Source organism: Prenolepis imparis, unplaced genomic scaffold (genome assembly GCF_030444845.1).
Source record: "Prenolepis imparis isolate NDT839.2.m4 unplaced genomic scaffold, iyPreImpa1.0 SCAF_5, whole genome shotgun sequence".
NCBI lineage: Eukaryota > Metazoa > Arthropoda > Insecta > Hymenoptera > Formicidae > Prenolepis > Prenolepis imparis.
This window is the reverse complement of record NW_028141163.1, coordinates 19,441,829-19,456,703: the sequence shown is the minus strand read 5'-3', so window position 1 is coordinate 19,456,703 and position 14,875 is coordinate 19,441,829. Positions and strand designations below refer to the sequence as shown.

The following is a 14,875-nucleotide window of genomic DNA, read 5'->3' as shown; positions in this document are numbered from 1 at the left end:
CTTGTTTAAAATGAAGCTATATATATAATTTGATAAATGAGATTCCTTTCACTAAATGAGTTTCTTTTTATTTCATATAAAGATCTTCTCTCTGATAAGATCATCAAAAAATGAATACTTAGCAAAATATTTTACTTGATAAAATATTTTATCCTAATATTCTTTATGTAAGATGTATTGTAAAATATTTATTCTTTGAGGTTATTTTATATATTTTATTTACCATTTTTTAAAATTATTTTATGGAATATTTTTGTACGTAGAATTATGAGAAGAATTGATTTATGTTTATCGTATAGAGAGAAGATATTTGTCTGGTTGCATAGTTTTTTCAGTGTGGAAGAATTTTGGAATAGATTTGATATTAGCTGAGGAAACAAAATACACTATTTCAATCAAAGTCATCTCAATATATTTATCAAAAGTAGCATTTTTGACTTTAAAGAATAAATCCAAAGCAGACCAAATCCAATTTTCATATTCATAAATCCATAAATTAATATTTTACTGAATGAAATGTGTTTAAACTTGAATTAGATTTCCGATTAGAAACAAAAAGATAAATAATATCTATCAGCTTTATAACAAAACTTTAATTTAATTTAGTGCAAAGAACATTTCAAATAAATATTAAATCATAAAAATTAAATTTATATGCTTTGAGTTGAGTGAATGCAACAGCACTGTATTGCAAAAATTTGCAAACAATACTTTAGTAGTATATGTACAAGTTAGATATGGAAATGTGTTAATAAGAAACATGATACATTAATAGTTTTCGAGTTATGAGCGATTGAACAAGAAAAACTTTTTGAATGAAATTAGCCGAATATAGATAACAAAATTTTATTTTTCATAAAATTTTGAGTGATTAACTTGAATAGAATTTCACTTTAAAAAGCATAATTTTAAATATATAAAGTATTAAAATTTGAAAAGCTATGATAAATGATTTTCTTCGACATTTCTACATCAGGAACTTCGATTTCTACATTAGGACCTTTGATTTTAATTAACTTTTAGAATATTCTAAATAGTATTGACAACTTTGTATATAACATACAACTTACCCTTAGGTAAAAGACGAAACTTTTTCACATCTTCTTCTTCTCTATGTACTGTTTCTAAATGCCTTGCAAATTGCGTTTGAAATGTTTTACAATATAAGCACATACTTAGTTTCAATTTAGGATTGTCAGAAGTTTTCACATACATATTTCTATCATCACATACTTTAGATGAGTATGATGATGTCAAATTTAATGTACTGTTCACAGATTTATTTTTACTTGTATTAATCGTACGTTCATGTGTATTTTCAGTTTCATCTTCATCTTCATCTGTGTCCTCAAGCATAGAACAATCTGACAAATAAAAACTATCATCTAAATTATTTTTAGATGTAACGGATGTATCATCAGACTTATTAGAATTATTATCATTGATTTCACACTCTAAGCTTAACTGATTCTCTATGAGTGTAGATTCTGCAACTGGACCGGATGTATCATTTGAAATATTATCGATAACGTAAGTCTCGTTTGAATTTGAAGAAACATTGTTATTAGCGATATTATACGTATTATTCAGCTGCATATTGTTGTATGTAATATTATCAATCTTCTTTATATGCACTGGAATCTTTTTTAGTAATATCCCAGATAGCCAAATCTGTCAAGAGCATGTATTAAAACTGTGTGCTATATATTTTCGCCAGCAAAAAAACTGCAGATTTGATACAAAACTTGTTATATCAGATAATGATAGCAGAACGTTGGCAGAAATGTTATAAAATCTGCTGACATAATTTGGCAGCAAGTCAGTAGCAGAAATCAAGCAGGATTTGTATAGAATTATCATAGCAGATTGGTAGTAGAAACCGAGCAGGATTTGCGCAACGCAGTTTGGTGTCAGATTGACTGCAGAAATCGAGCAAGATTTGCGCGCGCACAATCTGATGGCAAATTGACAACAGGATCTGCATTTTGCAGTTATTTAATAGTTCCTTCACCTACCGCTATGTGATGTATTTTCTCGCAATCAAATTTCTGTTAAAAATAGATATAAAGTCTGCAAGTCGTGGCTATTAATAAAAGATCAAAAGTATATTTTTCTATCAGTTTAATTTTTGATATCTGACATGAAGTCTAACATGAGAATATTAAACTTATTAGAATCAATAGGATATACATGAAAAATTATCCATTTACTTTCTATTTAAAGCATAAAGCAGAATTTAATTCTCATATAAATTATATCTTAAATTTTATAAATTATATAAATTTAATTATTTTTACAATTTATTTTATTAATTTAATTAATAGATTAAATTGAACATTTAATTGCTATGTGAGATATAACTATACATACAATATAATATGTTATACATTAAATATCATATTTATGAAAAAAGAAAATTATAAGTAGCGGATAGCACGTCTTATGCATCTGTTATATTCATCGAAAAATATTGAATTTTATTATACTTATATATTCAAATGGCAAGGAACTGTGCAGATCCTGCTCGATTTCTGCCGCCAATCTGCTATTAGATTGCGTTTGACAGATCTGCTCGGTTTCTGCCGCCAATCTGCTGTCAGATTTTGCTTACTAACTATGCTAGCAGAATATCATCAATTGCGGACACAGTGGATAGGAATCTGCTGTAAAGTCATGATTAGATCTGCTGTCATACTGCCGACATGCTGCTAACATTTTGCTATCTGGGATCTTAACATTTTGTATTTCCAAGATCTTCGGAGTTTTTTTAGGATTTCTACATTTCTCAATGACATTCGCATTTTCACATATTTTAGAAGTAGAAACAAATTCATTACAACATTGAACGCTCTGTTTTACATCAGAAACCTTACTTAATATTGTCGAAACATTTTCGATATCGTAATTCACATTTGCTGTACCAATATTTAACGTAGCATTGAAATTGGTAGCTAGTGAAGAATCTGTAAACAAAATTTATGAAAATAAAGTAGAGAATATTTATTGTGTGTAACTTATGTTGCAAAAGCTATAATGTATTGTAACGCAAAATATGTAAAAAAAAAAAAAATTGCATATATATAGAATGTTCACTGTATAATATATTAAAATCCGGTTAATTATATGTATCGTAGACTTACCGCTTATCTCAATGTTGTTACTAACAACTAATGTATTAAGATTCTCATCGATACAAAGAGCATCTTCAGTCAAATGCGCAGAATCTTTAAGGTTATCTCTGTCATTTATATTATCACAATTAATCAAATTAAAATCAGACTTTGCACTGTTCAGTATCACAGTTACTGCTTGAAGGAACGCAAGTGCCTTCTTTGATTTCAAATATCACATTTGATGTATCAACATTTAACGTAGTATTAGAATTGATAGCTGGTGAAGAATCTGTAAGCAAGATTTTTGAAAATAAAGTAGAGAATATTTATTGCAAGTAACTGATATTGTGCAAAAGCTATAATGTATTGTAACGCAAAATATGTAAAAAAAAACTGCATATAGAATGTTCACTGTATAATATATTAAAATCCGGTTAATTATATGTATCGTAGACTTACCGCTTATCTCAATGTTGTTACTAACAACTAATGTATTAAGATTCTCATCGATACAAAGAGCATCTTCAGTCAAATGCGCAGAATCTTTAATGTTATCTCTGTCATTTGTATTATCACATTTAATCAAATTAAAATCAGACTTTATATTGCACTGTTCAGTATCACAGTTACTGCTTGAAGGAACGCAAGTGCCTTTTTTGATTTCAAATATCACATTTGATGTATCAACATTTAACGTAGTATTAGAATTGATAGCTGGTGAAGAATCTGTAAACAAGATTTTTGAAAAGAAAGTAGAGAATATTTATTGCAAGTAACTGATGTTGTGCAAAAGCTATAATGTATTGTAACGCAAAATATGTAAAAAAAAAACTGCATATAGAATGTTCACTGTATAATATATTAAAATCCAGTTAATTATATGTATCGTAGACTTACCGCTTATCTCAATGTTGTTACTAACAACTAATGTATTAAGATTCTCATCGATACAAAGAGCATCTTCAGTCAAATGCGCAGAATCTTTAATGTTATCTCTGTCATTTGTATTATCACAATTAATCAAATTAAAATCAGACTTTATATTGCACTGTTCAGTATCACAGTTACTGCTTGAAGGAACGCAAGTGCCTTTTTTGATTTCAAATATCACATTTGATGTATCAACATTTAACGTAGTATTAGAATTGATAGCTGGTGAAGAATCTGTAAACAAGATTTTTGAAAAGAAACTAGAGAATATTTATTGCAAGTAACTGATGTTGTGCAAAAGCTATAATGTATTGTAACGCAAAATATGTAAAAAAAAAACTGCATATAGAATGTTCACTGTATAATATATTAAAATCCAGTTAATTATATGTATCGTAGACTTACCGCTTATCTCAATGTTGTTACTAACAACTAATGTATTAAGATTCTCATCGATACAAAGAGCATCTTCAGTCAAATGCGCAGAATCTTTAATGTTATCTCTGTCATTTGTATTATCACAATTAATCAAATTAAAATCAGACTTTATATTGCACTGTTCAGTATCACAGTTACTGCTTGAAGGAACGCAAGTGCCTTTTTTGATTTCAAATATCACATTTGATGTATCAACATTTAACGTAGTATTAGAATTGATAGCTGGTGAAGAATCTGTAAACAAGATTTTTGAAAATAAAGTAGAGAATATTTATTGCAAGTAACTGATGTTGTGCAAAAGCTATAATGTATTGTAACGCAAAATATGTAAAAAAAAAACTGCATATAGAATGTTCACTGTATAATATATTAAAATCCAGTTAATTATATGTATCGTAGACTTACCGCTTATCTCAATGTTGTTACTAACAACTAATGTATTAAGATTCTCATCGATACAAAGAGCATCTTCAGTCAAATGCGCAGAATCTTTAATGTTATCTCTGTCATTTGTATTATCACAATTAATCAAATTAAAATCAGACTTTATATTGCACTGTTCAGTATCACAGTTACTGCTTGAAGGAACGCAAGTGCCTTTTTTGATTTCAAATATCACATTTGATGTATCAACATTTAACGTAGTATTAGAATTGATAGCTGGTGAAGAATCTGTAAACAAGATTTTTGAAAAGAAAGTAGAGAATATTTATTGCAAGTAACTGATGTTGTGCAAAAGCTATAATGTATTGTAACGCAAAATATGTAAAAAAAAAACTGCATATAGAATGTTCACTGTATAATATATTAAAATCCAGTTAATTATATGTATCGTAGACTTACCGCTTATCTCAATGTTGTTACTAACAACTAATGTATTAAGATTCTCATCGATACAAAGAGCATCTTCAGTCAAATGCGCAGAATCTTTAATGTTATCTCTGTCATTTGTATTATCACAATTAATCAAATTAAAATCAGACTTTATATTGCACTGTTCAGTATCACAGTTACTGCTTGAAGGAACGCAAGTGCCTTTTTTGATTTCAAATATCACATTTGATGTATCAACATTTAACGTAGTATTAGAATTGATAGCTGGTGAAGAATCTGTAAACAAGATTTTTGAAAATAAAGTAGAGAATATTTATTGCAAGTAACTGATGTTGTGCAAAAGCTATAATGTATTGTAACGCAAAATATGTAAAAAAAACTGCATATAGAATGTTCATTGTATAATATATTAAAATCCAGTTAATTATATGTATCGTAGACTTACCGCTTATCTCAATGTTGTTATTAACAACTAATGTATTAAGATTCTCATCGATACAAAGAGCATCTTCAGTCAAATGCGCAGAATCTTTAATGTTATCTCTGTCATTTGTATTATCACAATTAATCAAATTAAAATCAGACTTTATATTGCACTGTTCAGTATCACAGTTACTGTTTGAAGGAACGCAAGTGCCTTCTTTGATTTCAAATATCACATTTGATGTATCAACATTTAACGTAGCGTTGGAATTGACAGTTGGTGGAGAATCTTTAAAACAAAATTTATGAAAATAAAGTAAATATAATTTTATATGTAAACTTATAACACTTTAAAGCACTTTACATTAACATAATTATGTTAAGTAAAAGTTTTAACATAACATTTATATATTAATTTAACATATATTATAATACCTGATAAAGTTGTTAACTTTACTTTCGGAATTTCTTTATTTAAATTGTCTGCAATCTGTTGCAAGCTGAATTTGTTTTCTAAAATAACATAGAAAAACTTTAAATACATAACTACTTATTTGAAATTATAATATTCTGCACTTTTATTACAAAGAAATGAATTATATAAATAGATTTTATGAGAATCTAAATGTTATGGATATTTTTTTTAATTTTAAATATTATGTATTTAATGTTTATCATACTTACTATTAGTTGCAATAATACATGATTTTTTAATCCTTTTTTTCTTCATCTGACTTTTATAATAAATACTATAATATTTATTGACACATATTAGATTATACATTTTGATTATTAGATCAACGCTAATTAATTGCTATATTAGTGATTTGTTTGTCTTGTTATAACAACAATAGCAAAATTAACGACAATTAGCAAAATAAACGACAAGTAAGACGACAGAGCAAGTAAAACGACATAATCCTAACGATAATAACTTCGCGCCATCGACATATATAGAATGGACTGCTGATGGCAGTGGAAGGGGAAGCCGCACGAGTAGAGTGAGAGGCAGATAATGGCTTAGTTTACATCGAGCACTTGATACGCGTATCAAATAGTAAATAACTAGTACATCGGTTCAGTTATTGGCTGATCAGCTTAAATTCACTACTTGATACGCGTATCAAGTGCTCGATGTAAACTAGGCCAATATGGGGTATCGTTCCGTCTCTTTCTAATAAAGCCTGATTGGTTGGCGATTTTTTACCAACCAATCAGACTTTATTAGAAAGAGACGAAGGATATCCCATATTATCTGCCTCTCACTCTACTCGCGGCTTCCCCTTCCACTGCCATCAACAGTCCATTCTATATGTCGATGCTTCGCGCTTTTTCTAACTTATTTATATAATGATATGCAACCGGGGCTTGTACGCAGGCTCAATTGTCACATGACTGCGTTTAACAGAGAAAGGCCGGTATTCATATTCAGCAGGTTGCTTCCCGTTAAAGAAATGGTCAGCCAACCACACGGCTATCTTGGAGGATGTGCCGGCAGATGACTGCCTACTACAGGAACCTAGAGGATGGCAGCCCGGAGAAGGGCACACAACCCTAGGATTGCGGTGGCTGCCCTGCTACGACCTGTTTGCCTTCACAACACGACATCTAGAGCTGACTACGGTGTCTAAAAGAACGGTACTCTCCTTGACAGCAAAATTGTTTGATCCACTCGGCTGGCTGTCCCCGACTACAGTGTTGGCGAAAATTTACTTCCAGTCGACCTGGCTGCTCGGGGTCGATTGGGATTCGCCGCTTCCCGACGACGAGGCCAGACGATGGCGGCTGTTTCACAAAGGGCTGCCCAGTCTGGAGGATCTCCGCATTCCTCGGTGGCTGGGAGGTGGCGGTCACGCCGACACCGTGGAGATACACGGGTTCGCCGACGCTTCTCTTCGCGCTTACGCCGCCACCGTCTATCTACGAACAAGGAGGGGGGGGCGAGACCAAGGTCGAATTAGTGGCGGCGAAAACCAAGGTCGCGCCACTCAAGCAGGTCTCACTGCCCCGATTGGAGCTCGCGGCTGCTACGCTCCTGACTAGGCTAACCTCTCAACTGAAGACTCTCATCGGAGCTGCCGAGACACCTCTTCACCTGTAGTCAGATTCTACTATAACCTTGGGATGGATTCAAGGGCATCCTGCTTCTTGGACGTACGTCGCTAACCAAGTTAGCGAAATACAGACAACGCTTCCGGAGGCGACCTGGCATCACATCCCGGGTCGTGAAAATCCGGCCGACTGCGCCTCCCGAGGACTCTTGCCTGCTGAACTGATTGATCATCCACTTTGGTGGCAGGGACCCCCGTGGCTGCGGGAAGCCATCGGATCGTGGCCGAATTACGACCAAACAGAGGGCGAAAAGGATCTCCCCGAGAGGCGCGCTCGTACTTACACCGCCCTGGTCAAAGTGGAGGACGAGGAGGATCCCGAATTACTGATGCGCTACTCCTCGCTGCAGCGACTCGTCAGGATCTCAGCTTGGTGCCGCCGGTGGTTGCGAGAGCGCTCCCCTATCCGAGTCAGCAACGCTCAAATCCTGGGGACCTCCGAGATCGACAAAGCTCGCCTCGCCTGGGTCCGCACCGTCCAAGCTGCCAAATTCAAGGAAGAAGTTAAGCTCTTGAAGAAGCAGAGACCACTGTCATCACGCAGTTCATTACGAACTCTGAATCCTTACCTGGATCAGGCGGGCCTTCTCCGGGTCGGCGGGCGGCTGCGACACGCTCACTTGACCGACGACATCACGCACCCGCTCATTCTGCCAAGCTCGTCCCGGCTCACCCAGTTAATCATTGAGGAGCATCACCAGAAGACCCTCCACGGCGGCATCCAGCTGACGCTAAACACCATCTGCCAAACCTATTGGGTTCCTCGAGGACGCTCCCTAGTCAAGGGAGCTATACGACGTTGCCTGACTTGTCAGCGCTGGCGGGCACCCAGCAACCGCCGATGGGCGACCTTCCGGCGCCAAGAGTTACGCCGGGCCGTCCCTTCTTACACACGGGGATCGATTACGCCGGACCGGTTACAAAGCAGCGAGGGCCGGGGTCACAAGACGAGTAAGGCCTTCATAACAGTTTTCATCTGTTTATCCTCCAGAGCCGTTCATCTAGACGTCGCCTCGGATTATTCCGCCGAGGCCTTCCTCGCCGCCTTGCGTCGGTTTGTGTCTCGCCGGGGATTGTGCCTAGCTCTATACAGCGACTGTGGCACAAACTTTGTCGGAGCTGACTCACAGCTACGAGAGCTCTTCGCCGCCTCGAGCCGAGAAGGGAAACTCATTGCCAACGCCGTCGCAGCGGACCGCATCCAATGGAATTTTAACCCGCCGGCCGCCCCACACTTCGGCGGGCTCTGGGAAGCAGCCGTGAAGTCGATGAAACACCATCTGCGGCGTGTCATCGGCGATGCCACCCTCACCTACGAGGAGATGGCCATGCTGCTTTCCCAGATCGAAGCGTGCTTAAATTCGCGCCCTCTACAAGCCCTCTCGGACGACCCTGAAGACGTCGCAGCACTGACGCCAGACCACTTCTTGATCGGATCAGCGCTTAAGGGTCGGCAGGAGACCCAGGCAAACTCCGAATTGACATTGGAGGCCTCTCGCGATGACAACGCGAAACTCCGGTTTCAATGTTGCCAACGCTGAGAAACGAACTCCCAGGTTCTATGTAGTGGTGTATGTATGTACACGTACACACACCATTGCATTGCTCACTCGGACGCACGATAGAGAGACAAGGATCGATAATCACGTCATCCTTGTTCCTCTACCGTGCTGATCACGTGACCATGCTATACGCGAGATACGGCCTGAAAATGCTTTCTGTAGCGGGATTCTCTAACGTCTTAGCGACAATTATCGCTATCGTTAAATATACTGAACGACAATTTTCGTTAAGCGCTATTCTGTACCAAGCAGTTAGCGACATCTCTCGTTAAGTCAAATCGTAACGTTTCGAAAATTGTCGCTACGTTAACGATGGGTTTCGGGGGTCTCGCTATCCTCTTAACGATACTCGATAACTTATTGTCGTGAAGATTTATTTTAAAATAGTTGTGTAAAACCTTCAGCGGATGCAAAATTCATCGTACAACAAGTAATTATAATATTTTTCAGGTATGTATATTTATTTATAAATTCTCAAATACCTGGCACATGTTATATTTATTTAATAATTTTATAGAAAAATTATCTAATAATATTATATATACAATATATATGCATGTATATATTGTATATACATATATAGGTTAAATTTATTTTTTATAAAACCAATTATATTTTGCAGTGGTTTACAATACTACTTGTTTATATAAAAATAATTATTGGAAATATAAAGTTAAAAAAGTTATTAAAGTATTACTATCCAGTTTACACTACTATAGACTAATAGATTAGGGAGATTATTTTAATATAAGTTAAAGCAGTAAGCTTAGCAATACATAAGTAAGCTCGAGTGATATCAAAGTGTTTTCTTTCATTTTAAATTCGTGCTGTTAACTTAGAGATAACAGGTAACATTAATAAATAAATTATTTGCAGAATGGCTGATGCTTATCTTGCCGTACATATAGTGAATCTTGAAAATCGCATTGAACGCCTCAGGCGAAGAGCAGATCGACATATATTACGAGAAATAGAAGATCCATTTCATTTGACTGATGCTGAATTTAAAGAATTATATCGTTTGACTCCGGAATTGACATCAAATCTCATAGATGAACTTGCACCTCATTTGATACACACAAGGATTACTGGACTGTCTGTCGAGAAACAAGTAATATTCTTCCACTTAATATTAACACTTAATAAAAGTCATATTTATAGTTGTATTGTTTATTTATAATAATATATGCATCACATGTAGGTACTGTCTGCAATAAGATTATTTGCGACTGGATGTTATCAACGCCCAGTAGGTGAACAATGGGGTATTTCGATGAGTCAACCATCAATTAGCAGATGCGTTCATCGAGTTACAGACGCAATAAATGATAATCTTTTTCGCCAATAGGTGCAGTTTCCTATGACTCCGGAAGCCAAACAACTTGCAAGAGAGCAATTTCGGAATGCTCCTCAACCATTTGAAGGAGCAATTGGAGCAATAGATTGCACTCACGTGGCAATTATTGCTCCTAGGGAACATGAAGAAGCTTATATAAATCATCATGGATACCATTTAATAAATGTGCAAATGGTACTGAAAATCGCAATTATTTATCAATCATGTTATAATTATTAATAATATCATGCTTATTAATTTTTTTAGATATGTGACCCGAATCTCAAGATCTTGAACGTGAATGCTAGATTTCCTGGAGCCAGGCATGATGCTTATATTTGGAGTGTTTCTGCTGCGCGTGCTGTTATGGAGCGTGCATATAATCGCGGCGAAAGAAGAACATATCTCATTGGTATGTTTTTGTTTATATTATATATTTTTGTCTGATATTTGTTGCAAATTTTAAACATTTGTTTTTTTAGGTGACTCAGGATATCCATTAGAGCCCTGGTTACTAACTCTTTTGCCTAATGAGCCTGTTGGAACTCCACGATTCTTGTACAACGAGGCATTATGCAGTGCAAGAAATTGTGTGGAACGATTATTTGGAGTACTTAAAAGCACGTGGCGATGTCTTTCTAAGCACAGGGTCTTACAATATGAACCTGGTTTTGCAGGAAGAGTTGTAAATGCGTGTACGGTTCTTCACAATATGCGAATTGCTGCTGGTATAAATGATCCGTTAGAAGATTACGCAAACGTAAATATACCCAATATTTACATTGACGATGATGATGACAATGATAATAATCTGCGACCACTTGCACTCGCGCGTCGAATTCAAGATCGCCTCATTGCGGAAAGATTTGGAAGATAATTATAAAGCAAAACTAAATTAAGTTCAATTCATAATAGCAAGGTAAATATAAATTTGACAAATTTGTATTGCTATGCAGATTGTTCTATTTTAATTCTAATATTTAGATTTATAAAATGATATATATAGTTATAATATTAATATTAATAGTTATAATATTAATATTAATAGATTTATAATATTTAGATCTATAAATTGCTTCTAATTTCCTAAATTCTTTAATTTGAATTAATCTGTAATTAAGTATATGTATATAAATTAAAATAGTAATGTATTTACATATATAATTGTACACTGTGTTTTGTTAATAGTTTATTATTGTAAATAATTAGGTAAGAATATGTATTTTTGCAATATGTATTTTGAACAAAATAAATGGTTTTAAATAAATAATTATAATAAAATATCTTTTAATAATGTAGTAATATTATTTATTAATTAAATAAAGCGAAAATAAATATTTTATGTAACGCAACATATTATTTTTTCATAAAATTAACATAGGTATGTTAAAATGTTAATAATAAAATAAAAACATAATTTTTTTATAAAATAAAACGTATTTAAACTTTGGTGCATATACTTTACGCAACCTGCAGAAATGCGCAGTCTTTTTAATCAGTCTTTTTCAATTAACTGCTGTCAACTCGATGTGTCATTGTCCGTGTTTTTTTGTAATTATATTTCCTATAACCAATCTGAAATTAAGTTATACATATTAATAATTGTATTACTTTCACATTTATAATGAACAAAATATGACATTTCTTACCTTCTAACTTACGTAGTTTGGCAATATATTTTCCAATACTTGCACGAGTTTTTCCATCACTTGTATCCTCTCAGCATCGTTCGCAGCTTGTATTTCTGCAATATTTGACAATTTTTTAGCAGCTTTGGCCATTTCTGTCATGGCTTCTGCATGAGTTTTCGAGGCTTCGGCAAGTATCTGCATATTTTAGAAAAATTACAATATAGTCATGTTATACATTATACATTATAGAAAAATAATACCAATTTCAGTCCAGTTTTCGAGATTTTTCTCTTACTATCATAGCATCAGCTTGCTTCTGAGCAATATTTTCAAACTGCTCCTTTGTAGAATGAAGTTGGTCAACAGATCTTGTACGATTTACTGCAATTAAAAATAAACATTAATAATGAAACTATATATTGTTAAAAAAACATTTTGTAACGTTATTATACAAAAATAAAAAAAATCTTAAATTTTTGTACAATATAATACTATATAACATTATTTAACACTATAACACTATTAAAATCTTTATTACATCTTTTCGAAACTGATAAATTGATGTTGCGATCAGTATGTAGAGTCAATGGCTTGGAAACAGACAGTACACGTGGAGTCTTTCTTTTCGTCTGTCTTTCATTAACATTTTTCACATTTTGTTGTATGGGAATGTTCTCACTTTCAGATTCATTTCCATCAGGTACATGATCGATGGGAGTGATATCGATACCGATGTCGGTATCTAATAAATCAACTGTAAATAAAGAATATATTACAAATAATGTAAGTAATGTAATAATTATGTATTATAATCTACTTTTGCAATAAAATATACATGGTTTATTGAAACACTTAACTTGTAAATGAGTTCAAAAATTTATTTGACTCGGATATAATTGATAAAAATGTTTACCTCTATCTTTGCTCCAAGTTTGTGGATCTTCTTGCAAGTTTTCTTGCGAAAAAGTATCGCAAACATTTAATACTTGTGGAATATCTTTTAATACCGATGAGTTTCCACGAATTAATTCATTTTGTAAAGACTATAAACATGAAAAAAAGAAATATATTATTAGACTAATTGTTTCGATATGAATGTTATGTGTATAATAAAATGAGTAATTATAATATCTATGGAAGCTTTCCAGCAAGCGACACAAAACGACACAAGCATCATTCTGTCTTTTTAACTTTAGTGAACAACAAAGACAGAATGATGCTTGTGTCGACTTGTGTCACTTGCTGGAAAGCTCCCCTTTATATGTGTATACAGACACAATACACACACACACACCTCCTCTTCCGGAATACTTTCTGCACAACCCTTGCTCCCTTCAATATATTCTGCACCTACTAACCCAATAACTCGCACTTCCAATTCAGATAATTCTGTTTCCTTAATTGATTTATTTCCTGTCATCGCCTTTGCCTTTCTCAATTCACGTGCCTTCACAGAGGTACGACTTTTTAAATCTCTCCATACCTAAGCACATATAGAATTATTTTTATTTTATTCCTGTTCATAAAAGAATATATCCAAATCCAAATTAAAATGCATAATTTCAATTGTCATAAAATTAAATCACTTAAAAATTAAGCAAGAGACATGTATACACATATAATACTACATAATATATATATATACATATAATATTCAAGTATTTACCGTACCACTTGCCACTGCTCAACAGTTTTTGTTGCTCCTTCAATGTCATTCAATTCTGCAGTTACCTCTATCCATTTTTTTTGCGCCATTTCTTTCCCATGTAAGGCATTGAATTTACCTTCGGCAAGGCCTTTATTCAGGTAAAAAAAATCCAACATCTTTGTATATTGCAAAGATGTTGTCCGGGAACTTCGTGCTTTTTTGCTATAAAAGCACAAATATTAAGTTATTAAAATAAGTTACAGCAATATTGAGTTAATATATAAACGTAAAGACGAGAATTCTGCTTGATAATTGTAGTAAATTTATAAATAATACATTTAAAACATATTTCGAATATAAATACTTACATTGTTCCAGTTTGGGCCATGTTCTTTCTTCTAACAATAAAATAAATCAATGCGATTTCAATTCTCTCCTTTGATCTCTATTTTTTTTGTAAGGTTATCTTACAGAACATACTAACAAGAATTATCTACAGCCATAAACTTTACTTGAATAGTTCTGACATCGCAGCTCTATTTTTGTCTGCGTTCGTAAATTTCACTAAAAGTTACTAGTATTTTACTGCTGAGAAACTGCAACGTTGTCAAATTTATCGAATCATTACCGAATTTTGTCGATACAATAATAACGAATCTTGCATCGATAAAAATCGTTAAGGCTTAGTTACTGAATCACGTCACATCGATATCGTCGATCGCGCAAGCGACAAAAATCGATAATTAACGATAACGACAATCATCGTTAAGACGTTAGAGAATCCCGCTACTGGCCTTCCGTAGCAGAAGGCAGTAACGTAGCAAGACTAATAAGCACCCATTTTTTGTA

The 14,875-nt window shown here is 33.8% G+C and overlaps 2 protein-coding genes across 3 annotated transcripts; one reads left to right on the top strand and one right to left on the bottom strand.

Annotated features, from left to right (window-relative positions):
- Window positions 1–6,889: 6,889 nt before the first annotated feature.
- LOC145936486 (uncharacterized) lies at window positions 6,890–9,390 on the top strand. The gene is made up of 3 exons (XM_083038744.1): window positions 6,890–6,899; window positions 7,174–7,734; window positions 7,874–9,390. The coding sequence occupies exons 1-3, from the start codon at window positions 6,890–6,892 to the stop codon at window positions 9,388–9,390; spliced, it is 2,088 nt and encodes a 695-aa protein (XP_082894870.1).
- A 2,437-nt stretch (window positions 9,391–11,827) lies between these two features.
- On the bottom strand, window positions 11,828–14,554 carry LOC145935988 (uncharacterized). 2 transcript variants are annotated; one of them, XM_083037832.1, is made up of 8 exons: window positions 14,395–14,554; window positions 14,050–14,248; window positions 13,673–13,861; window positions 13,292–13,421; window positions 12,917–13,132; window positions 12,674–12,759; window positions 12,397–12,573; window positions 11,828–12,322 (listed from the first exon to the last, which is right to left on the bottom strand). In XM_083037832.1, exons 1-7 carry the CDS (start codon window positions 14,412–14,414, stop codon window positions 12,400–12,402), a joined length of 1,014 nt encoding a protein of 337 aa, XP_082893958.1. In that variant the 5' UTR covers window positions 14,415–14,554; the 3' UTR covers window positions 11,828–12,322; window positions 12,397–12,399. The 2 variants fall into 2 exon arrangements, with proteins under 2 accessions (XP_082893958.1, XP_082893959.1); XM_083037833.1 differs by lacking the exon at window positions 11,828–12,322 and having other exon boundaries at window positions 12,435–12,573; window positions 12,639–12,759.
- Window positions 14,555–14,875: the final 321 nt, after the last annotated feature.

Excerpts from the sequence above, each read along its gene's own strand:
- LOC145936486 (XM_083038744.1), top strand. Across the intron at positions 7,735-7,873 it reads AGGTCGCGCCACTCAAGCAG|GGCATCCTGCTTCTTGGACG; the intron begins GTCTCACTGCCC and ends GATGGATTCAAG.
- LOC145935988 (XM_083037832.1), bottom strand. The coding sequence starts at position 14,414 with ATGGCCCAAACTGGAACAAT. Across the intron at positions 13,862-14,049 it reads CTGTTGAGCAGTGGCAAGTG|GTATGGAGAGATTTAAAAAG; the intron begins GTACGGTAAATA and ends ATATGTGCTTAG. Across the intron at positions 12,760-12,916 it reads TTTATCAGTTTCGAAAAGAT|TAAATCGTACAAGATCTGTT; the intron begins GTAATAAAGATT and ends TTTTAATTGCAG.